Source organism: Amblyomma mixtum, chromosome 1, assembly GCF_055824585.1.
Source record: "Amblyomma mixtum isolate Tamu chromosome 1, ASM5582458v1, whole genome shotgun sequence".
In the NCBI taxonomy this organism is placed as follows: Eukaryota; Metazoa; Arthropoda; class Arachnida; order Ixodida; family Ixodidae; genus Amblyomma; species Amblyomma mixtum.
In genome coordinates, this window is record NC_143012.1 from 203,582,270 (window position 1) to 203,605,414 (window position 23,145).

The 23,145-nt window shown below is 43.7% G+C and overlaps 1 protein-coding gene across 1 annotated transcript in view; it reads left to right on the forward strand.

Moving 5' to 3' along the window:
* LOC149370589 (sodium-coupled monocarboxylate transporter 1-like) overlaps window positions 1-22,735 on the forward strand; it is a 51,622-nt gene extending 28,887 nt beyond the window's left edge. The window contains exons 8-15 of the mRNA XM_089578076.1: window positions 2,902-2,990; window positions 4,626-4,735; window positions 6,520-6,587; window positions 9,699-9,785; window positions 16,356-16,366; window positions 17,106-17,209; window positions 22,450-22,550; window positions 22,615-22,735. Of these exons, the coding sequence (XP_089434202.1) occupies window positions 2,902-2,990; window positions 4,626-4,735; window positions 6,520-6,587; window positions 9,699-9,785; window positions 16,356-16,366; window positions 17,106-17,209; window positions 22,450-22,550; window positions 22,615-22,710 (666 nt within the window). The 3' untranslated portion in view covers window positions 22,711-22,735. The remainder of the gene's footprint in view (window positions 1-2,901; window positions 2,991-4,625; window positions 4,736-6,519; window positions 6,588-9,698; window positions 9,786-16,355; window positions 16,367-17,105; window positions 17,210-22,449; window positions 22,551-22,614) is intronic.
* Window positions 22,736-23,145: the final 410 nt, after the last annotated feature.

Consider the following 23,145-nt stretch of genomic DNA (forward strand, 5'->3'; position numbering starts at 1 on the left):
TTTCATCTGCATCACCCAGTATGCCACGCACAAACACCCGTCAATTTTGGAAATACATTAATCCTAACTCGAACAACACGCGAACTCTTTGCGTCGAGGATGGTAATTCAATCGTTGATCATTACGTTGAGGTAGTTTTACACTTCACATTGAAGCTCTATTTTCACCCACGAACCAGATGCAGACCTTCCAATTACCCTTATTATGACTTTCCGACCATTCCTGACATAAAGTTTTACCCTAATCGTATTGTCAATAATGTATAATCTTTGAAACTAGCGTCACAAGCAGGTATCGACGCCACCAACACAAAAGTACCAAAAGCAAAACGCATACTACTAAAGTCATATTGTCTCATATTTTTGAACAATCTGTTATATCAGGTGTCATACCGCACTAGTGGAAAGTGGGCAAAGTCATTCCAGTTCCAAAAGAGGCTCCATCATCTTTTTGATCATAGTTAGCGATCCATATACATCACTAGCATTCTATTAAAGATAATGGCTCATGTAATATCTCACATATTATGATGTTACTAGTACCAGATAATTTTTTTTTTTCACTCTAGTCAACATGGCTTTTTATAAGGCTTATCCTGTGGCACTCAGCGCTGTTCATTAACTCCTTAAGCTTCAGCTTAAGCTAATGGACACTCTATTCCTAGCTTTTGAAAAGGCCTTCGGCAAAGTCCCTCGTAAGCAGTTTTTTTCTAAAACATTAACGCTAAGCATTAATTACTTTATTTTGGAATGAATTCGGAATTTTTTTGCTAACCGACAGCAATTCGTTTTGGCTAATGAATGTAGATGTTTTCATACCTCTGTTATACCTGCTGTAACCTAAGGCGCAAGGTCCCTTCTGTTCCTTATTTATACAAAAGACTTACCCGCTAGCATATGTTCGAATGTGTACCTACATGTTTGCTCATAACTGCTTTATCTACCACCCAATAAATAACAGTAGTGACATTCAAATCCTAAGATTGGCACTGAATGCGTAAATACCTAGTCTTACCAATGGTTAATGTCGGCAAGCGTGAAGAAAACATCTGCGCTATCTTTTCATCGACGTGACTCCCAGTCACCTTCAAACTACTTTATCTCTATCTCGAAAATTAATGCTGTGACAGGTACCCCGCCGCGATGGCTCACTGGTTACGGCGCTCGGCTACTGACCCGAAAGACGCGGGTTCGATCCTGGCTGTGGCGGTCGAATTTCGATGGAATCGAAATGCTAGAGGCCTGTGTACTGTGCGATGTCAGTGCACGTTAAAGAACCCCAGGTGGTCGAAACTTCCGGAGCTTTTCACTACGGCGTCTCTCATAGCCTGAGTCGCTTTGGGACGTTGAATCCACATAAACCAAAATGCTTGGCGGAAATCTAAGAAAACACAATCAACATCTTGCTCCTTATCAGTTGCCGAGGCTAAGTCGTGGGCAAATTCGACCAACTGTGTATTGCCAGATAAGCCAAGGCCGAAGCCGTGGCTGAAAAGAAGTTTGTTGGAAAGAAGAAGACATGATGAGGAGATGAAAGGCACGTGCATTCCTGGAGTAGCTTTCTACAAATGTGCAAATATGCCCTCAATGCAGTCTATACCTGACGCATACGCATAGTAAACAATGTTTGGTAGACGGGCTGTGAAAAATCATTAACAGTGCAGTCGCTAGTATCCTTATGCGAAGGCAGGGGAACCTTTTTTTTTTTAAAGCGACAGCGTTAAGGTTCCCGTTCAGAGGAAAAAGCGGCGTCGATCCGTCGGCGTCGCTCTGCACCGAAACACACTGTCGCACGTGACGTCACACGCGGTTCTATGGAATGAAAGTTTGCTTTATGGGGGTTTATCATCCCAAAGCGACTCGGGCTATGAGGAACGCCGTAGATAAGGGCTCCGGAAATTTCGACCACCCCGGGAATTTTACCGTGCACTGATATCGCAGAGAAGACGGGCCTCTAGATTCCGTCCTCATCGAAATTCGACTCCCACGGCCGGGATCGAATCCGCGTCTTTCGGGTCAGCAGCCGAACGCAATAGCCACTGCGCCACCGCGCCGCCGTGGGAATGAAAGTGATTAGTAACATGATATGTAAGGTGAACTAAAGGTAGCCGTAACTCTAAATGACGTAGCTTTGAAAAGCAAATGCTTTGCGCATAAAGAAAGATTTCAGGAATTTTTAATCGATCCTGCGCTCCTTGGGTTGCCAGTCACACACGCAACCCCTTCGCCTCGCAGGCACGCTTGAATGGCATGGGTACAAGCGTGGGTTTATACGTATATCGTGTGGTCATTCATGTAACTGTGTACTAATTAGTATGTGTGTAATTAGAAATGTTATAATTACTTCAGTAGTTATTGAGCGAGTAGAAAAGTACATTTTGGAGTTTTCTATCCTCTTTGCTTGACGGGGTATAATGGAGCCAACATACTGCGGCCACCGGAAAACCCCCGCGATCCCGTGTACGCCGCTGCACCAAGAGATGGCACGCGAGCAGTACAAAGTCTCTTCGAATGCGGAACCTGCGTCGAAAAGAAGTGTCCGTGTGTCTCCGCAGTGATATGCGAAGATGACCGCAGGCCGCTGAAGGAACTCGTTAACGGTATCAGGGCATACCCTAGATCGAAGCTTAGCTGTCCCCGAATTTTCTTTCTTTCCTGCGGCATTCTGTTCCTAGAATCTTATGCTCTTCTTATCTGATGTTCTCTCAGGATCGCTTTGCAGCCATGAATAGCTAAAATTCTAATGTACAGGCGGTTCTTTTTCCTACGCAAAAAGATTATTTTACCGAGTGGAAAATAAGAGAATGAACATCTCGGCCACTAGAAAGTGGTAAACGGGTTCTGCTGTGAGACCTTGTTGTCCATACCTTTGTGTTTTATGTTGTGAACCATTTCTTTGCAGATCTTGCCGTATTATATCAACACTTATCTGGTTAATATACCTGGATTCGTCGGCCTTTTTCTCGCCGGGGTTGTCAGCGCTGCGACAAGGTGCTTATGCGTAAGATAAACGTCGTTATGCTGAGCACTCTGACAAAGAGATTTCTGGCATTTCGCACTGTTCTTTATTATAGGTTCTTTTCAAACTGCGACTATCCACGCTTTATTGAATTAGTTCCCGTTTCGAAATTTTGGTGATCCATTTCGCAGCTCGCTTCCTCTAAATCTCCACGGCTTATTTCAGGACGCGCGTAAGGAGCTCGAGATGTTTAAAACATTTTCGCTTTGGCTCCGGCTAACCGAAAAACACGCTTGTCGTGTTCGGCGTTGGCTAAGGGAAACCTCGCTTGGGGAAGCAAGAAAGGTCATAAACGTAACGTGAGGCATTCAAGATCAAGCCGCCACAGAGACTTCACACTGAAAAAAATAATCTTGGGAGGAAGATTAGAAGAGCTCCCAAACCTTTCCCCGTCGCTATCTGCTAGGAGCATGCCAGTGATAGCTGCAATACGTCCCCCCCCCCCCCTCGCACACACTCAGGACAGCCCTCTCCAAAGTCAGTCTGGATCATGAAATGATAGATCGCACATATACCGTGTGTGTCTGCGAACACTTTCAAAAATTTTTATAAATAGGCTTTTTGGGGTAAAAATATGGCTTTTGCGGCACAGAGTTCCAAGTGTTGGCGGACTCCAGAAATGTGGTGTATTGTCCTAAGTAATAAGCTAGTTGGCTAATTTTTAATAATTAACTTTTTAACTACTAGAGTTAGGCGCCTGGTTACAATTAGAGATTTTTAGCCGGTCGTTAGTAATGGCGATATCAGTTTTACAATTTCGAAAACGCGGTCACTCTCGCCGCTTTGACTCGATAAAATGTGTCTACATCGTGCGAAAATACAGGGCCTTTCGAAAGCATGCAGGCAAAGCAACCCCTCCAGTGGACGTAACTAGTCGAAAAACCCAAACTTTGTGAGCCACAGCGCCAAGGGTAATCGCGTTTTACAATTTCTAAAAACTGATATGGCTCTTACTAAAGACCGACTACAGATATCTGATTACAACTAGGCGCCTAAGTGTGCTAGTTAAGAAGTTAATTATTAAAAATAAGTTAACCAGCGTACTTCTTAAGACGATTCACCAGTTTTCTAGTGTTCGCCAACACTGGTAATACTGTGCCTCGTCTGATTCTCCTTTTTTCTGACTTACTTTGGCCCGCACAAAGGCTCATCGGTCATGCCAGCTGTATCGTTGTATTAATGTGAAGCTTGGTTTAGGGCTGGCTCCGTAAAACGGCTCTGGCCGTAATATAAGTGTTACCTAAAATGAATAGATTAACCTGAATGCCGTCGCCATGTCAATTGAGAGGCGTTTGTGTTTTTAAGCTAGGGCTCAAGGAGCGCTTTACTGTAATCTTAATAAATAATTCTCGAAGTCAAACGCAGAAGTTGGGGCCTTCTATCGCTTGGTAAAATACGCCACACTCTATTGTGTCTTCCATGTGCGTAAGTTCCTGGAATTCTTTTCTTTAAAAATAAGACTTTCATCTCTAAAGTGAATGGAATAAGCCCATCATGTACAATGTCAATTATTTTTCTTGTTTTCGCGTACAAGTTACACCGAATCCCAATTATTCCACGAGCAGCTTTTAGAACTCTCAACTATGTTTTACCTGCCTTCCTTTCAGCACAGTGTCATCCACAATTAACTCCCAAGCCGCCATCTTGTACGTCGATGTGATTTCTCCGCGGTGCAAGAAGGCTGAGAAGCACGTGCTGTGGATCACACGTGGCACGGGTGAGGAGCTACTTTTTCCTTCATTTGCTTGACAGGTACCATCTCTAGCAATCAGAGACCTTTAACGGCGCATTCTGCACTCCGCTCCACTTTTAAGCCGGATAGATGGCGCCCACTACAGTAGAAGAGTTGCATTGGCATATGGCTACATGGGCCCTAGGATCCGGCGTTGAATGCGGATATCGGTAGTCACATTTTACTGTAGCCCGAATGAAAAAACACTGCTTTACTGTGCGATGGCAGCGGAAGTTAAAAAAAAAAAACCTTAGGATGTCGAAGTTATCACCCGGTGCCTCCAATGCGACGCTCTACTTGGTCTACCTACGGCCTAGGCAGATAAAATATCATGTATCCCCTAGTGCTTATAGATTTCAAGTTAACAATGACATGAAAACACTAAGGCTCTAAATTGACAAAACCTTTTTGAGTGCTTCATGGCGTCGCCACTTAGACGCCACATTTAAAGCGTGAAACAACGCATATCGTCGAATGATAGATGCGAATGCATATCTCTCAGGGCACGTACTGGTAGGGTGTTTTGTGACATGGTCGCGCTCGGTTTTACCCACCTAAAGTGTCTCACTGCGCCTGCCTCCGCATTTTCACTGGTTTCAGTAGAACCCTCTAGGAGTACAACTGCACGCTGAACAAGTGCTTTCGCACATCCCACATTTGAAACTGATCTCGCATGCACGAATATTTTTTTCCGTGACTCCGATAAACAATGTCTGCTTCTGGCTAAGAACTGCATGATGGTGAGTGATAACTAAAAATTACCACTTTTGTTTGGCCTTTACGCCCTGTGCTACTTTTTCCGGCTTTAAGGGATTAAATAGAATCACGAGTCATTCCAGCTGTGCAGGCCAGCAGCATTCGCTTTATAGATACATGTATACTGCACCTCGCGGTTGTATGAACTCCTGACGTTCTGGATGCAAAGAATACTTCTGATTTATAGTAGCGCGCATCCTCAGAGATATAACCATTTTAGCTTTAATTTTCTCATTGGTACTCAGTGAATCATTTGATGCCTGCGCGAATTTATCTTATCTATTTTCACGTTCCCGTAATTCATTTCGTTGAGGTTCTCACGTGTGCCTCACTACAGGCTACAGGTACATATCAGGCAATTTGTAGAAAATCGCTCATGATACGTCAAACCATGCAACTGAGTATTCAACAAAAGCACGCTCACATGGAGCACTATTTGAAAAAAAAAGCAATGTAAGGCAGCGCGCAGACGTCAGTCGTGCTCGCGGGCTGCACCACTGCGGCAATCTGGCGGCATCCTGCGCTGCGAGCGTTGTGAACTTGTCGCCTACTTTCATGATGCGACAAGAACCGGACCTTTTTCGATTTTACGGCGCTAGAACGCGTAGTTTGAGCACCGTGGAACGGAGGTGCAGCACGCCGTTGTTCCGCCGTCTTACGGTACTCGAAGACCCTATCAAAGCGCCGTCGGACGGCTCTCTAGACGCTGCCCATTTCAGTGTATGAAAAAATGCGCACTATTGAAGCGGGCTAGTATGTGGGCTTTTCACCCTCGGACGCAGACGAGCATCCTTCGTTCACAGACGCTGCCATTTTCTCTGTTAACGGTCGAAACCGAGGTCGCAAAGCTGGGTTCCGGATAACCGTGGTTGTCGGCGCAACCGCTGTTTCATCTGCCGTGTAACATATGCGCCAAATATTCCCAAATAAATTTCCAAATGTTTCAGTTTTCAGTCGTCTTTTTTTTGTAGTCTTTCGTGTTTTTACAGCTGTGCATTTTCTTCCATTTCCAGCAATGATCTTGGGGGTCACAATGACCATCTACAGCACACTGTGCGTATACATGGGATCGGTGACTAGGGTAAGACGAACGCATTGTCAGGTATGGTGACGCGTTACCGGATACTGTGAGCAATTTCTTGCACCTAATCTTTAATGGCACCCTTTCAACATCGCCTGGTTCTAAAGTAGACTGGTTCATATGTATGCACGTCTACAATACAAGCGCATCCTTCGTTCCTTGGCCTGCAGGATGCCCGGGACGAAAGCACTGTACAACAAAGTGTGCCAGCACATAACACTAACGATTTGCATCGTCTTCATTAGTACTGATTTCTTAAAAGATGCTATTGTGTGGAAATAAACAGTGCGAAATCAAGCGGAATGTATGGTAAACAATATGTTTCTGCATGAAAACTTTACAGTCTTTTTTTACATGTCATACTGCGTCAAGGCGCGAAAGTAAATGAATATACGTAGTTATTTTTTTTAAGTTTACCAATTTTCGTTTGGAAAACTGCGAGAGATGCGTCAGTGTGGTTTGTGCTGGCGGATTTTATAAGAAGGCGGACATTATGTACTTCATTAGGATCAATAAAAAGACGGAATAAATAAAAGTACCTAATCAACTTTTTCATTTTTTTATCTATGGTGGCAAGGTCATACTGCGAAATTCTGGGCCGCCAGCATCGAAGATATACATTTCAAGTTAGCAAAGGCATGAAAACACTTAGGCTCTAAATTCACATTGAAATTGAAATAGGCTCTAGATCTTGAGATGACTTTCCCGCATCGCATATTTCCAAATTGGAGCCTCTCGTCTCTCGCAATTTTGTGCATGAAATACGACACCGTTTATGTATTTGACAATGTAGAAGCTCTTTCGCGACAAAAGGACGCGCAACGCCACCAGTATATATATATATATATATATATATATATATATATATATATATATATATATATATATATATATATATATATACACGCAAACCGAGAAGTTCACCCCAAAGTGCTTTCAAATGCGTATTTTTGACATCGGTTATTTCAGACTCCACGGCCGATTAAGAAAATCTAAATGCTAAGCTTATCTTCGCCGTTGACGGCCTTCGATTTCGCTATACCTATAATCCTGGCCCCTAAAATCTAAAATGAAAGCCCGATTAGTTATTTGTTGTTAATTGTTGTTCTAACTATGCATTTCCGCGACGTACATAATCTCCGGCATGCAGTGCAAACCACCTGCACAGACGTCACCAACTTTTATTTTATGCTTTTAAAAGTATAAATCTGTGAACGTTAAAAATATATCAGGCGATATATGTCGGAACAGGGCGGCAACGATGTGGCGAGAATTACCGGGAAAAAAAGAGTGCGCTGAACAGGAGACGTGAGGCGCGAAACGTGAAACAATAATTTCAATCTCTCTTCTCGTTTGCTGTTACCCTGGCGCTGTTGTGGTGGGTCGCTGTGCTCAGGCACCGAAGCCCCAGGAGTGGCACGTTGCTGCAGAGTGAGCCGCATTTGGAATCACTTGAAAAACTAAGAATACTTCCCAGCAATATCCTTCAGTCCAAAAGGGTTGAGAATTGGGCGAGTTGGTACGAATTCGTACTGCTGTGGCACCACGAGGACAGGAACAGAGACAGAGTGACGACAACACAAGTGCTCACACAAGTGTGTTGTCGTCACTCTGTCTCCGTCCCTGTCCTCGTGGTGCCACAGCAGTATGAATTCCTTCAGTCCTCATGAGAAGCATAGCTGCTTGTTGAACACATCGCGGAACAGAGGGTACCACGGCGCACTTCCGACCAGAGCCTGTTCGCTGTAGCCGTCCTGAATTTTGCCTTCTTTTAGATGATCTCAGCATTCATACTATTTGCAGGCTGCTCAAACTTCAAAAGGCAGAAACCTCTTGCGTACCTTTTTTAGCCCTGTATATTGACGCCGCGCGTAAAGTGGAAATTGGCACGTCCGTGAAATGAGGGTGCGGGTTATATGCAGGAAATGAGGTTAGCCGATTGAATCAGGTACAGGAGACACAGATGACGCGATGCGTGCGTCCGAGCATGATGGAATGCAAACTGTCTGGTGAAAGACCCACTACAGCCAGGTATCATGTTCTTGTCAGTTTAAGAACTGGGCAAAAAAAAAAAGTTGTGTACTTCCACTTAGTCGCGAGGGAAGGAAGCCTCGCAAGTGTGCGTCTATACGGTATCCATATAACCAGACTAATAGATGAAAGCTGGGCTTACCGGTCATTTCTATTACTCCGGCAGAGGAGGTAAAGGGAGCGACCTGTGTTGCTTGACGATGATTTGGAAATAAGCCAGGCGATATCGGAGATTTAAAAGCACGCATTTAAGCGCGAAAAGCGGACTTATGTGGGGATATGAGTTGTCGACTGACTTTTATTATGTCAGTGGGCTACAAAATGTTTTCAGCGTTCCGAAATTGCTTGCGAACTCTGGAGAATTGTGACTGGCACAGTAGCGGGAATGCACACAAAAAAACGAGACGCCAGATAAAACCACTAACTAGAAGCTCGTCGGCAATTATAATGGTGAAACAAGTTCTCTACATTGACTCGAGAACATTAAGACTGCGGAAGCAGAGAGGAGGTTTTGCTGTCTATCTAATACACGCGCTAAAGAAGCAGTAGTAAGACGAAAGAATGTTTTGTTTTGAGCTCTTAGTTGAGTTCGACATTCCGAGCCATTCGGATAGCCCTCTCCTAAAAAGAACTCCGAAGCAAAATGTTTCCACACAAGGCTGCTTACAACGCCTCATCTCACCAATGAATGAAATAATAAATAAAGCCTGTATTGCAAGGGAAGCATGGCTCTCCATCCCCCATCCAAATAATGAAGTTCTCTTCTTTGCTGTTGTCCGGGGCGTAAGCGTGGACTACTTACATTGCAGTCTCCTCGGCTGCAAAGTCTGTTTAACGGCTGTCGGTCATGACATTATGCAAGAATAGCTCTGTGCAATACCTGATGGTGTAAAGCACTCAACGTAGTGCTACTGAGTGGCTGTTACAAAAGGGCTTTCGTAGGAGCTGTTTTCAGCCGTAAAGTGCAATCATCTGTGCTCTCTGCTGGTGAGAGGCGACGGTGACCATATTGCCGACATTATCACCATTGCCTGAAGCCCCGCTTACTGGCTCGACATTCAGTAGTTTCTTTCTCGACAGATATTCATGATGGTGAACTCTGGGTTGACAGCACCGTTTGTGGGCTTGTGCATTCTGGCGGTGTTGTTTCCATTCGTCCATTCAAAGGTACGCACTTTTTTTGTGTTCTGTTGCCGTCTAATCTATTGCGATGTATCTCGGTACCCGTGGAAAGCATAAAATTCGCTTCTATAGCAAAGGAAAGAGCACAGCGAATCGTGAAAGTGGGGCAATAACCAAGAAAAGGCAGGAATAGAAAGGTGGAGGAGCGCATAGCGGTGGAATGGAGAAAGGTAGAAACGCAAGGCGGGAAGCAGAGGAGGAGGGTATGGTGGAGCAGGGGAGAGGGGTCCCGCTCAGTTCGCGCCGGCTGTAGCGTAATCACTTCCTAAAACGTGTTTACAGACAGCCACCATACTCAGAATGTGCGCTGCAACCACCTGCGCAAAAGCGACTGCGTTGGATGCGGTAGCAGGCAGATACCCCAACAATCCCGCCGTTTAACAATGGCGCACGCCGGAGGATTTGTTGAAAACGACGCACTGCCTTGCCCAAACGAGGCGATTATTTGCGGAAAGATTGTGGGCCCCTCTAATGCCACACAGGTGCGTGGCTGATTATGTTCGTATGAGCGTAAGGTTTACCTGAAAACTGCCAGTCGCAACTTTAGTACGTAAATAATCGGCTGTCCAACCGCCAACCAATTGTGAGCGTCTATTGCGCTGTTTGTCGAGTCCACGCTATGAGACAATGCGCGCTACAACGCTTTCGTGCAGGGAGCAGCAAAGGCTGGACAGGGCGCCGCTACCGGGAAATGGTTGCAACGCGCCGCTCTACACCAATGAGGAACATTCGTTCGTAGCGATAGTTTAGAGGCCTTGTGCGAAAAACCGCATGCTTCTCACTGTGCTCTCAAAACTAGCTTAAGCGTCAAATTTCGCATTAGGGTTTAGTGTAATCATCACTTACTTTTTCAGCGACCAAAGGACCGTTTTGCGGATCCCGACTATTATGAAATTTCTCAATTTTTGAATTCTAAGTGTCACCTGTAGCTAATCTTCTCCTTGAGAGGTAGTACATAAGACACCGTAGTGACAAAAAAGTAAGCACAAAATGAGAAAAGAACCGTATGTTTTAATTTCGGTAAGCGCAAATTGAGCAAAATCAAACGCACTATGTTTATAAAAAACAGCATGACAGTGGTTAGTATTCAGAATTTGAGGAGTAAAGTGTACCATGCAGACGCGATTTTCACTCCGATATCGTCCAGGGCTGTATCGTGTTTGGGACAAAGGAAACTGCTAAAATTTTTCTCCGCACCGAAGTGGCAAAATTGTTGCGTTATGTTTTCTGTCCGTTCCACAAGAGATCTTATTTATTTTTGTGGTAACATGAATTATTAGAGGATGAATTAGAGGATTATTAGAGGATGAAAAAGTTGCGGCAAGATTCAAGCGCTTCGAGCGAGATCGCCTCATTAGATCAGTGATGGGAACGTGACTACCATGTACGTTGTAAATGATCTGAATTTTTTTTTTGCTTACTGTTAACACGTTTTATTTCTAATGTAGCGAGTTCCAACGCTAGTGCCACCGATTCCAACCGAACAGTTAGTGCAACGATTTCTGTCACGTTAGTAGCGGTGTGCTGCTGTAGTGTGGATGATCGGGTAGCTCGCACAGCTGGAAGGCGACGCCTGCCAACGGGAGTCTTCTCGCTGACTGTTTGGAGCATTGACGAGAAAGGCATAGCGGCATTGTCTGGGCCCCAGTGCATGCAACTGAAGACCCAAGTTAAATTTAGCTCTCTTCAAAACGTACCCATGACGAACGAAAGACAGTTTAATGCACGATAGAGCATAGAGATAGAAAATTAGGTGGGCGGATGAGATTAAGAAATTTGCGGGAATACCGTGGCTGGCGAAGGACAGGGTTAATTGAAGAGACATGGCCTTTGCCCTGCAGTGGGCGTTGTCAGGCTGATGATGATGATGATGAAGTGGAGCAGTGCGGTAGAGAGAAAGACATCAAAATTACCAGACTTGCAGCGGTGGCTCAGTGCCTTTGGTATTCACTGCTGATCCCATGGTCTTGTGATCGAGTAGTACTGTGGTTTGGGCTAGTTAGTTCATAGATGTAGTTGATGTCAGGACGGCGCGAAAGGCCCTGTTTTGTTCTTCTGCCTCTCGTCCTTGTTCCTTTCGCGCCGTCCTCACATCAACTACAGCTTGTGATCAAACGCGGGGCCGTGGGGGCCGCATTTTGAAAAAACGTGAGGCGGAAAAACGACTGCGTGCTGCGCGATGTTAGTGTGCAGTAAATAAATCCAGCATGCTTTGGATTAGTCGGAGCCCTCCACGTAACGTTCCTCAGAGCCGACGAGTAGCTTCGGGAAGTTGACCTCCAGAGAGGTAGACACGCTGTCGAAGCTACCATAAATTCTGCACCACTAGAGTTTAATTTCTTGGCGATGCCTTTGTGTTTCCATATCCTGATTAGGTAAGTGTCTGCCACAGCCAAGCGATACATTCAGTTTTGTAATTTAGTGAAAGATACCAGGCTATCTTTTTTTTAGGTGTCACACTTTGTTCGAAAATAATGCTCACGGGAGTGACACCGAGGAGCTCGTGAAAATATAATTGTTCGATGTACTAGTGATACACTCTTTAAGAGGTGGCTGCTACTTGAATACGTTTTTTACTTGTCCTGACGACAGGGAAATTAATGATTTGAGTATTGCCTAGCAAAAGGAAAAGGCTCACTCACTTAAAAAAACTCGGATCATGACCGAAAAGACAGCGGAGCCTTTGTTAACTTCAAACCGTTTTTTTTTTTTGCATTCACAAAAATTTTGAACCAGCAGGATGCGCTGCCATCGGTGTTTTAAAACTGAAATTTTCGCAGGGCTTATTAAATGCCTCATAATCACGCCTCTGCTTTGCTTTGGGCCGAACAGCGTCGGTATTAAACGAAAACAAAAGTAGTCCAACTCAACCCATTCAAAAAGTTGGTCTTATATCAACGTACTAAGAGGTTGTCATTAGACATTTGCCTCAGAAAATGTCGGCCAAAACTTCGGTGCTACGTCTTTAACATTTTATACTCGTTCTTGTCATCGACTTTGTATACAGTTGCTGCTATGTTTTGTGATACATCTCTTTATCTCATTACGACGACCTTATATGCATTCAGGAATGGTGTGCCAATTGGTAAAGAAATTTAAACCACATAAATGTAAAATCTTGTGCTTTACGCGTCGCCGCAACCCGCTTCATTTCCCATACGTAATAGCTAACGTCCCTGTACACCCGGTTCTATCATTCAAGTGCTTAGGCATTACTTTGTGTAGCGACTTGTCCTGGAGCACACAAGTTACGAACATCATTTCATCTGCTAATAAAACACTTGGATTTTTAAGACGTCATCTCCCCCAAGCTCCTAAGGATGTAAAGTAATCAGCATACAAATCCATTCTCAGACCACAATTAGAATATGCCTCACCCATTTGGGCCCCGCACCAAGCTTACCTTATAAATGCACTCGAATCAGTCCAAAACAGAGCAGTCAGATTCATCCATTCATCATATTCTCACGACATCAGTTCATAAGCGTTGAAAGCTGAATTGGACTTATTGCCCTTATCACTTCGTCACCGCACTGCCAGCCTTTGCTTGCGTCATAAATTTTTCCATAGTTCACTAAGCCGCGCACCCTACATCGTCCCTTCAGCCCGCATTTCTCATCGCACTCGTCATCCTTTTCAAGTTTCCAGACCTCGTCCCGTACTACGGCCTTTGCCGCATCATTTTTTTTCCCGTGCGGTAGCAGACTGGAACGACCTACCCAACGACATCGCAGCCATGATGTGCTCATCGAACTTTGCCAGTAATGTCACCAGTCATGTTTCGTTGTGTTAACACTTGCTCACGAAAATATGTGTACCAACCCCTTATATAATACCCCTCGTGGGGTATTATATAATAAAGTAATAAAATGAAATGAAATGTATAGAGGATTCGGCCATTTTGCATGAATGTATAGAAACATTCCTGCCATTTTATCTAGTTTTCATAAAAGGAAGTCTTTGGGGTTAGGTAATGTGTCTGATGATGTAATGCGCCGTGATGTCGAGCACTAAAGCTTGCAGATGTCAGTATCGTTATTACTACATCGATTGTACGGACCGGCGTGAAGAAGTCAAAGGTATACTGTATAAAAACAAAAAACAAACAAACAGAACAACTCCGCGCTGTTGAAATTTTGCCAGCTATCGACGCAATATTAGAAAAACTTCTCTCCATAACTATGCAGAACTGTCTTCAGACTCATAACAAGTTATCACGCAGCAAGTTCGGTTTCACCAGTGATCCCGGCACGCACCAGACGCTCGACGAGCACTGCGATTTTATTAAGATGCGATCGATCAGGGAGGGTTAATCTGTTCCCTATTTCTTCGCCTTTCATTCACTTGATCAGAGTGTTCTGCGTGCAACATCGCAAACCCATTGATTTCCCCGGTCCCCTCCTGTCTCTCAGTAATGACTACCTGCCGAATTGCACTAGATCAAGGTGGCTTCAAAAGACTGCCAGCCAAAGTGTTTTGCTAAACGAAAGTGTTCCACAGGGTCCCATTCTGGCTCCGCAACGTTTATCCATATGATCTAAGGGATGGTTGAAGTTTGAAGGTTTGAAGGTTTATTTCCGCAACTAGGTGTTGCGAGGACAGCCAGGGAAATAGCTGTATGGACAGCTTGAGAGGTCCTGGCTTCCTCTTACAGTGCAGCATTGACGGCGGTGGAGTAGGACATCAAATAAAATTTAAGAAAAAAAAAACACGTATGTTCGGTACATAGAATGACACATGTACAGTGGTGAGCAGCCTTGTCTAGAGCGCTCGGGCGGTGCACTTCCTTGCAAACAAATCCAGATTTTGTGGCAGCCTCTAGGGTCCAGCTGCAACGCTTGCACGGAAGTAGCGCCAGATAGCCTCGTAAACAAAGCAGGCACGAAAACTTTGCCCTGTAATGAGGGGCTGCTCACTAATTTCGGTTTTTGTTACCAAGTGCGCACTGCTCAAGCGCTCTAGACAAGGCTGCTCACCACTGTACACGTTCAGTACGCAGTGCATTCTGCTTGTAAAGGAAAAAAGAACTACATTAGGTCAAAGAGCCTATAAAGGTGAACACAGTGAGGAGAAAAAATAAAGGACAGCAAAATTATCCCAATTAGACCCAAATACACCCAATTGTCCAATTGGGGTGTATTTAATTATACCAGTGACACCGTTCTGCCATGGAGTCATACCTAGTATGACACTGTTGCTCCCAAATTACATGCAGAATGTCAGAATCTCGTGAAATAGTTTTTCAATAGTTTCATATCTGTAACAAAAAGAAAACCTAATAATTACCGAAAACATATTGCTTCTACTATTGCTGTATTCTTCCATATGTCTACGTGTTAATATTGTGATTGCGCACCTTTGGAATACTCTAAGAGTGTGGAATACTTGTAATAGTTATAAGGTGTTATTTTTTATTGCTGAATGGCGCGGTATAGCCAATCAGAGGACGTTTGCGGGTAATTACGCAAGCCTGCACAGCCTTACGCGTATGTCTGCTACTAAACCACCGTTATAATTTTCTTTCACTCAAGCCTTCTTTAGCCCGTCGAGACTAGCACACATGTATCCAACACAATACAACGCTACTTGCAAACAATGCGGCGAGATAGCCGGATATGACCACATTTTATGGAGCTGCAAAAAGGCGCCGCCACCGGCGGACCTACTACCAGTCCCTTCTCTAGAGCGGTGGGAGGCTATACTGGCCAGCTCAGACCCGTTGACGCAAGTCCGGGCCACTGAGTGAGCTCACAAGGTCGCCAAGAGCCATGGGCTCGAAGCCACCTAGTATAATGCCCACTAGGGCTCAGTGCTCACAATAAACGTTTTCCAATCCAATCCAATTCACTCAAGCTGATCGTTCATGCTTGCTGTTCCTTTCAATTAGACAGATTTGAAACAATGTTTTCACCAATATTAGCTACGGTGGTCTCTTGCTCCCAATGTAAGTTTTATGAGTATCTAAAAATGGTCGACTGTGAACTTGTATTCAATGAAATTTCTTTTAAGGTACATACAGTCTAAAGAATATTGAACTGCGCGAACTGCTGTACTCCTGCTACGGCTCCGTCAGCGATAGTTTTTGGCCAAAACTATAGCACCATATAGACTGAGCATGATCGTCGACGCTGTGGTTTGGTTTGGTTTATGGGGTTGAAGGGCCCAAATTGACTCAGGCTATGAGAGACGCCGTAGTGAAGGGCTCCGGAAATTAACGACCACCTGGGGTTCTTTAAAGTGCACTCACATCGCACAGTACACGGCCTCTAGAACTTCGCCTCCATCAAAATGCGACCGCCGCGGCCGGGATCAAACCCGCGTCTTTCGGGTCAGCAGCCGAGCACCATAACCCCTGAGCCACCGCGGCGGACCCAACGCTATCTACCGAGGTTCCTCAATAATCTTCATGAATGAACGTTGCCCTTGCTGGCGATCAGAGAAGTGAAGATGTTGAACATGTCCATTTTTCTATATCACTGTAGAATAAATTTTGTATTGTCAGTATTTTATGCGCAACAACCACTGCACGGGTTGTCTTCTGTTTTGCCCCTACAGCAGGCCCATAGGTGCCATAAAGGCTTTAGGATGTAAGCAGAGATAATAAAAGCTAATTTGATATTATTATTATTATTATTATTATTATTATTATTATTATTATTATTATTATTATTGCGTTTTAACAAATTGCCGGATGAAACCTTCACGGCTAGTTACAGAGGCAAACTTCGAGAATTATTGCAGAATGAATGATAAAGTTTCTGGTTTAGTGCAATCTGTTTCGTTTTGTCTGATTTTGCGCCTTTATGCTCCTTTCAGTTTTGTTTTGTATGGACTCTCTAATTTTTAGTATGCTCTTTTTCATCTTTATTGTTTTGCTTTTTTCTTTGTCTATGTATGCATTTTCACCCTTTTCAGTCAGTGTGTATTTTTTTAGGCACGGTCCTACAAGCCATCTAAAGGCTTAGACCGGCCTGTCTCGCCTGTAGTGTTATTGAAGGTGACAAAATAAACTATTATTATTATTATTATTATTATTATTATTATTATTATTATTATTTTGCCGGGCCTAGTCCCTCAAGCCACTAGAGGCTTTGACAGGCCCGTTTCTTTATTATGTATTTACTATGTGCAATAAAAGATATTATTATTATTATTATTATTATCATTATTATTATTATTATTATTATTATTATTATTATTAGCCGTTATATTTTGGTCTTTCGCTATGAGAGGACTGCAATACAATTTTAAATATCACATGGTTGCTTAAACCAACGCAGTAAGCTTTTTTTCCTTCTCTTTTAGATCACAGGAGACATTCTTCCTTTTTCGGCTATCGTACCTATGGAGCGGTGTACTTTCTCTCGTCGGAACTGTTGCCATCGGCGTGCTGCTCAGCGCTCTCACAGGTACCTCAGTTTTGCGCATAAAATCTTTTAAAAGGGCTACTACACTAGCAACCACGGAAATGCCGATGTTTGTCTGAAGCCTCTCATAGACTTGCAAAAACAAAATAAACATTCCTGCACCTGGATTTCGAACCCGCGGAGGCGCGAACAGGTCAGCTTCGCTGGCCACGGCGCGAATGCACTATGCTACCGCCGCCATTTTTTTCTTTATTGCATGGAGGTACAACCGAACACATTTTGCGTTAGCCTGCCACGCACTCGCGCTGTCCATTGCACGCCGTCTTCATCAACTTCCATTCGTGCACAGAACACTTCCCCATAAAACCTGCACGTAGACGAGAAACGACGGAGGCTGTCACGAAAGGAAAGGAAACACTCATAAGTGGCTCCCTGGATCAATGGACACCTCATTGGCTCTTTGAGCTACGTGGTGGCGGAAGTGACAGTGAGATTAGCGCTGCATGCGTGGGCGTTAATAGCGTTGCGGCAAGAACGCGGCACTAAAGCTATGACAACAATGTGGCATAACACTGTAGTGGAGCTACGGTCGTTACGCATCAAATTCATTCGGTATATATATATATATATATATATATATATATATATATATATATATATATATATATATATATATATATATATATATATATATATATATATCATGATAACAAAAATAACTGCGCAAAAGAACGGGACAAGAGAAAGAGAACCACATGGGACAAACGCAGACTGACAACTGGTTCTCTTTCTCTTGTCCCGTCCTTTTGCGCAGTCATTTTTTGTTCTCATAATGTCCTACCAACTGGAATCTCACCGCACTATTCTATATATATGTCCCAGCTAAACCTAACGCAGCCTTCATGACACTTTACAAGAAAAACTTGCGTTCGGTAAAATCAGTTTCCCCAGGGTTCCATTTGGTGGACATCTGATTTGTGCATGGAGAGGTCCCGTGTGCGCGCTCTTCGTCGCCGTTTCCAACGGATCTCAGACCCTCAGCTGAGAACTTTCCACTCTACAATTTATTATAAAGCTCTATCAAAATGTTGATCTAACATTACAACCCCACATGACCGTTCATTAAAGGAGAGCTGCTCCACAGCTACGCGTCAATATCTCTTTCGTAAGCCATATAAACATGCTTTTGGCAAGTTCAGCTGCCCTTACATTGTCCCTCTTCAGCAGTACGCCGATGGCACATATACTGAAACGCTTCCCGATGGTATAAAGCGGCTCCGTCGTACTCACATCGCTACAGATGATTCTTCCCACGATCTCCCTTTCCATGCTTTCGGGACATTACTGCGCAGCCTTACAATAACTAAGTTCAAAATTTAACGTTCACTGCTGCGGAGATGGAAGCTATAATCAATTCACAAGATTTGTCGTCTTCTCCTGAGCCTGATGTTATCTCTCCTCGTTTTATTGTGGCCTTGTTTAACGCTCATCCCTCGTTTTTCGTCTCGCTCTTTAATTCTGCCTTCCACTTGGGTCACTTTCCTCAGACATGGACAATTGGCAGGATTACTTTTATTCTCAAACTAAATAGGCCAAAGCACCTTCCGAGTTCTTACCGACCAGTTTACATTAATTTGTTTTTCGGTAAAATGCTCTAGCGTTTACTATATGGTCGGCTGTATTACTTACTGTTCCAAAATAAACTACTTCACAGAAATCAGTATGGTTTCACGCATGGAAGAAGTTCTGTTCAGGCTCTCTATTATTCGCGGGAGTTCTTGCATAACTATAAACAAAAAAATTTCTGTGGTTCTAATTTCTTTGCACTTTATAGGCTCATTAGGTAGTGTTTGCCACCCCTTGGTTGTGTATTTCTTACGAAAACATTGTTGTTACGGAAATCTATATTCCTTTTTGGCGCCTTTCCTTCGTAGCCGCCATTTGACCTATCAATCTCCTTCGTGTACTCTTTCTGTGCCTTCTTCCCTCGGCCGTCCGCAGGGTTCGCAACTTTCGCTATTACTTTGGAGCATTTTACTATACCGTCTCATAAACCTAGCTGTCCCCTCACCTATCTACATTAAAGGCATATGCAGACAACACCATTACACTTGTCCCTGGAAAAACTAGCCGCGATTTGTCAACGCTCGATTCAAATGTGTTAACTTTAATCCAGAACTGGTGTACCATATCCCGCGTTCAGTTAAACAAAAAAGTGTTCTTATATTTTGTTTTTATTTGGAGTCCCGGCGTTTTAGAAACGTAAGCCTACTATTCGACTAGACACTTAGAGTGTCAAGTGGGAACCGTGTATTAAATGATTAGGCGTTGTCTTTGTGTCTCACTTAAGCTTTATTCCCCATGTCAACCATTTGCAAACGAAAATTCTTGCATCTACATCCGAGCTCCTTTATTCATTCCAGTTCCATTTTTGTGTTTCTCCTTCACATATGCGCCAAATTTATCATCCGACTATTCTTCTCACAATTACCTTTGCTGCCCCAGATTGGTAGTTTCATTGCCCCCTTTCCCGAATAAGAGATCGCGTTTTATCGCTTCAACAAATTCCCCTTCTGGCTCTAACTGGTGCCTATAACACTACTGGAACCGCTGCTCTTCATGTTCCTGCAAACATTCTTCCTTTTCTATTGATCTATACCAGTTATGTGCAGAGTTCATGATTTTCATGTCACGGCAATCCGTAGTATGGCAATTCACTTTATGAGTCATCTGAAATTCAACCCTTATTTAATCCCTGGCCCCCCCATCCCTCACTGAAATTGAAATTTTCTTTTTTTGAACTTAGTTCTCAGAAAGCCCTATCTTTTTCTTGTCAACGAGCACTGCATGTTTACACTGACGGGTCTTTCACTCATCGGTCAGCTGGTGCTTTTTGTTGTTCTTAGCTCAACACAGAATATTGTATACCTTCATCGTCTCTCTATAGAACCACCGTCTAATACCTACGCCGCTGAGCTTGCACCATTACATTCTGCTGTTGCTGATGCTATTCATAACGCTCCCTTTTTTACACTTATTCTCTATCTCTGCTTTCTTCCATGTCTTCGGTACGTCTTAAAACCCGACAATAATTTTCATTAAGAAATGTCTCTATCGTTCGTCTTCTCACTCCTCATTTCTTTTATTTCATATTCCGGGTCATTCCGGAATTTTCGGTAGCCAGTTAGCCGACCAAGCTGCTAGTAGGGCAGGGCAGTGTGGCAGTTTGCGCGCTTCCACCCATTACGCCGTTGCGTGCATTCCCACTTACATAGTTCTTGGCGCATTTTTTGGCGCGAGTGCAACGGCGGCACTGAATTATTCAAATGGATCCCTGATACACAATTTCCCCCCTTTCAACTACCCAGGAATACTCTCCTTAATTTACTTACTGGGCATGGTATATTTCCGTTCTATTTTAATACATTTGGCCGCTCTCCATCTTCAACTTGTTCCTGTGGAATGTTATGTGAAGACCTCCGTCACTACTTACGGGATTGTTACCTTACTGCTTCTTTAGTTTCTCGTTTAAAATCTCTTTGCTCATCAGACATCAGATCTATTTACCCCTCCGTTCTCCAAGCTGATCTGCCTCCTTACATTGCTGCTCCTTACACACACACACACACACACACACGCTCACTCACACACACACACACACACACACACACACACACACACACACACACACACACGCACACACACACACACACACACTAAACGATATTACGATATGAGTTTTATACGTGTGTGTGTGTGTGCTTGACACCAAGTGCATGTGTCCAGTTTTTTTTTTAGAATATGTACATTACAGAAATGCAGCTATTCCGTCGCCGATAATATGTGAAGTTCGAGGTCAGGACGGTGCCACTCGATATAGCAACTGCCTTTTCTCAAGGTCGCAGCTGCTGCCAGATAGACGTATTGCAGTGGAAAGCAATTTGACAGCTAGATGCTATCAAATAACATATCACAACTAAAGTGCGGTGAATGTTGGCTGAAAAACTCGATCTTTATCACCAGCTAAAATGCGCAGAGTCCGCCAGGAAACTTTCGTACACGGTTGCTTAAAGAGGAATGCTGCGTGTCACTCTTTTTTTTTGCGCAGCTTTCCGCCGCTTTCGATGAACAGGCACATGCGGAGCAGAGCTTAAAGAAACCGAAGGCTTAGTTTGGCACGAGTTTGGATGGACGGACCCTGCTGCTTTAAGGGTGGCCTGAGAGATGCTCTAATTTGAAAGGACTGTTTTCGCTTCCTATCACATCCCTACCAAAATATTTCAATCACTGATGACAGCATTTGACCTGTTTTGTGCTATCTCTGGCATGAGTGTAGCTTTAAGGAACATCTTAACGAGCTCGTCAACTCGCCATGTTGATGTGTGCCGTAGCGCTTGGCATGGCAGGATGCGCAGCCGTACCAGAGTACCGCCTGTAAATTTAGCAGCTGTAATAGGGCCCTGGGAGGCTAACTAGTGGCTCAAGCCAAATTCAAACGACGAGAAATGGAATATCACTACTAATAGATTTTTATTCAAGTGGGTCGACGTCACAATAATGCTATCACGTCGTACTTTTAAGGACAACTTAGGTTTCTATTTTCAAGAGCTGGTACACAATTATTTCCCTGCTGAATACAGAACTTTCCTTCAGCAATTCTGCTTTTGTACGTCCAAAATAACAGAAAATATATTGCATTGCGCTGTTGCGGTTTTCCGCACAACTTAACAGGTTGGTAGTAATTAAATGAGTTGTCTCAACGCTAAACCGACCACTAAATTACGCGAAAACATCCCCGTCGTCGGCTGAGTTTACTAAGAGTTCACGAAAACAGAAAATGTGACTTTGCAGCCGTTACATATGAACAATTTTTGCGAGGCTACCCTGAACGGTAGGTACCGCAGTAAAGTAACTGCTACCTGACCCTTGAACTGTTACAGTATGACTTTTAGTTATTAGTAGACGATACGTGTGCATTGCTTCTTGAACAAAAAAAAAACTTTCAGTTTTGCAGCGTTTCCGTTCCTCCATGACGTACTAACAACCAACCATGCAGTGTTATTTTTGCTGCAGTCTATCAAATGTGATCAAAATGCGATCACAATGAGATCGGAAAACCAGAAAACTGAACCTAAGCATCCTGAGAGTGCGACAAACTTGAACTATATAAAAAATAACCAGTTCAGCTTGTCACCGGCTATATGGGCACAATATTCCATGCCAGGGAACCACTCGTAGAATGTATAAAAAAAAAGGTGAAATCAACCTCTTTCTTCTTTTAGGCGAAATGAGAAACGAGAATGCGCGACCACAGCTGTGCAGCCACCTTCTTACAAGCTCATGGCAGAAGCAGCGACAACCTTGTACAGAAGCGAAACCGGAGGTAAGCGGCTTACAAAGAGAACTGTTGAAAAAAGGAATAAAAATGATGTCCATATTATTTCCAGAGAGTGAACGCAGAAAAGTTCAAGAAGACGACAAACGAAGGGCCACATAACGAAGATGAAAACCTCATCGCAAAGATAACAGAAACTGATATTTAATAACAAGCTGGATTTGCTATCCTACTACAAGGATAACGTGTAAAATAAAAGTCATTTTAACAACTGCAGTCGTACTTGTATTCTCTCTGTTGCCCATGCTGCTACGGCCATCAAATCGATAGGAATAAAAGCTCCACTTCTCAGCGTAAACGGGCTCTGAGTTGTCGACTCCCTCTTATTTTACAGGTGTGTTGACTCAAGCGTTTTATCAGTTATTACCAGGGAATTTTATCTTTGCTACTGCTAACGGCATCAGAGGATTTTACTGTATCATTATCATACACTGCGCCGATAGGAAACTAACCAAAGTTGGGCTCGTTTTTTTTTCCGACCTGGTGAAAACGGCTTGTAGCCTAATGATTAATGTCAAGAGAATTCAGCAGTCTAGCAACAGTTCAAACTTTCACCATGGTAATAAGTTCACGGATGGAAAAA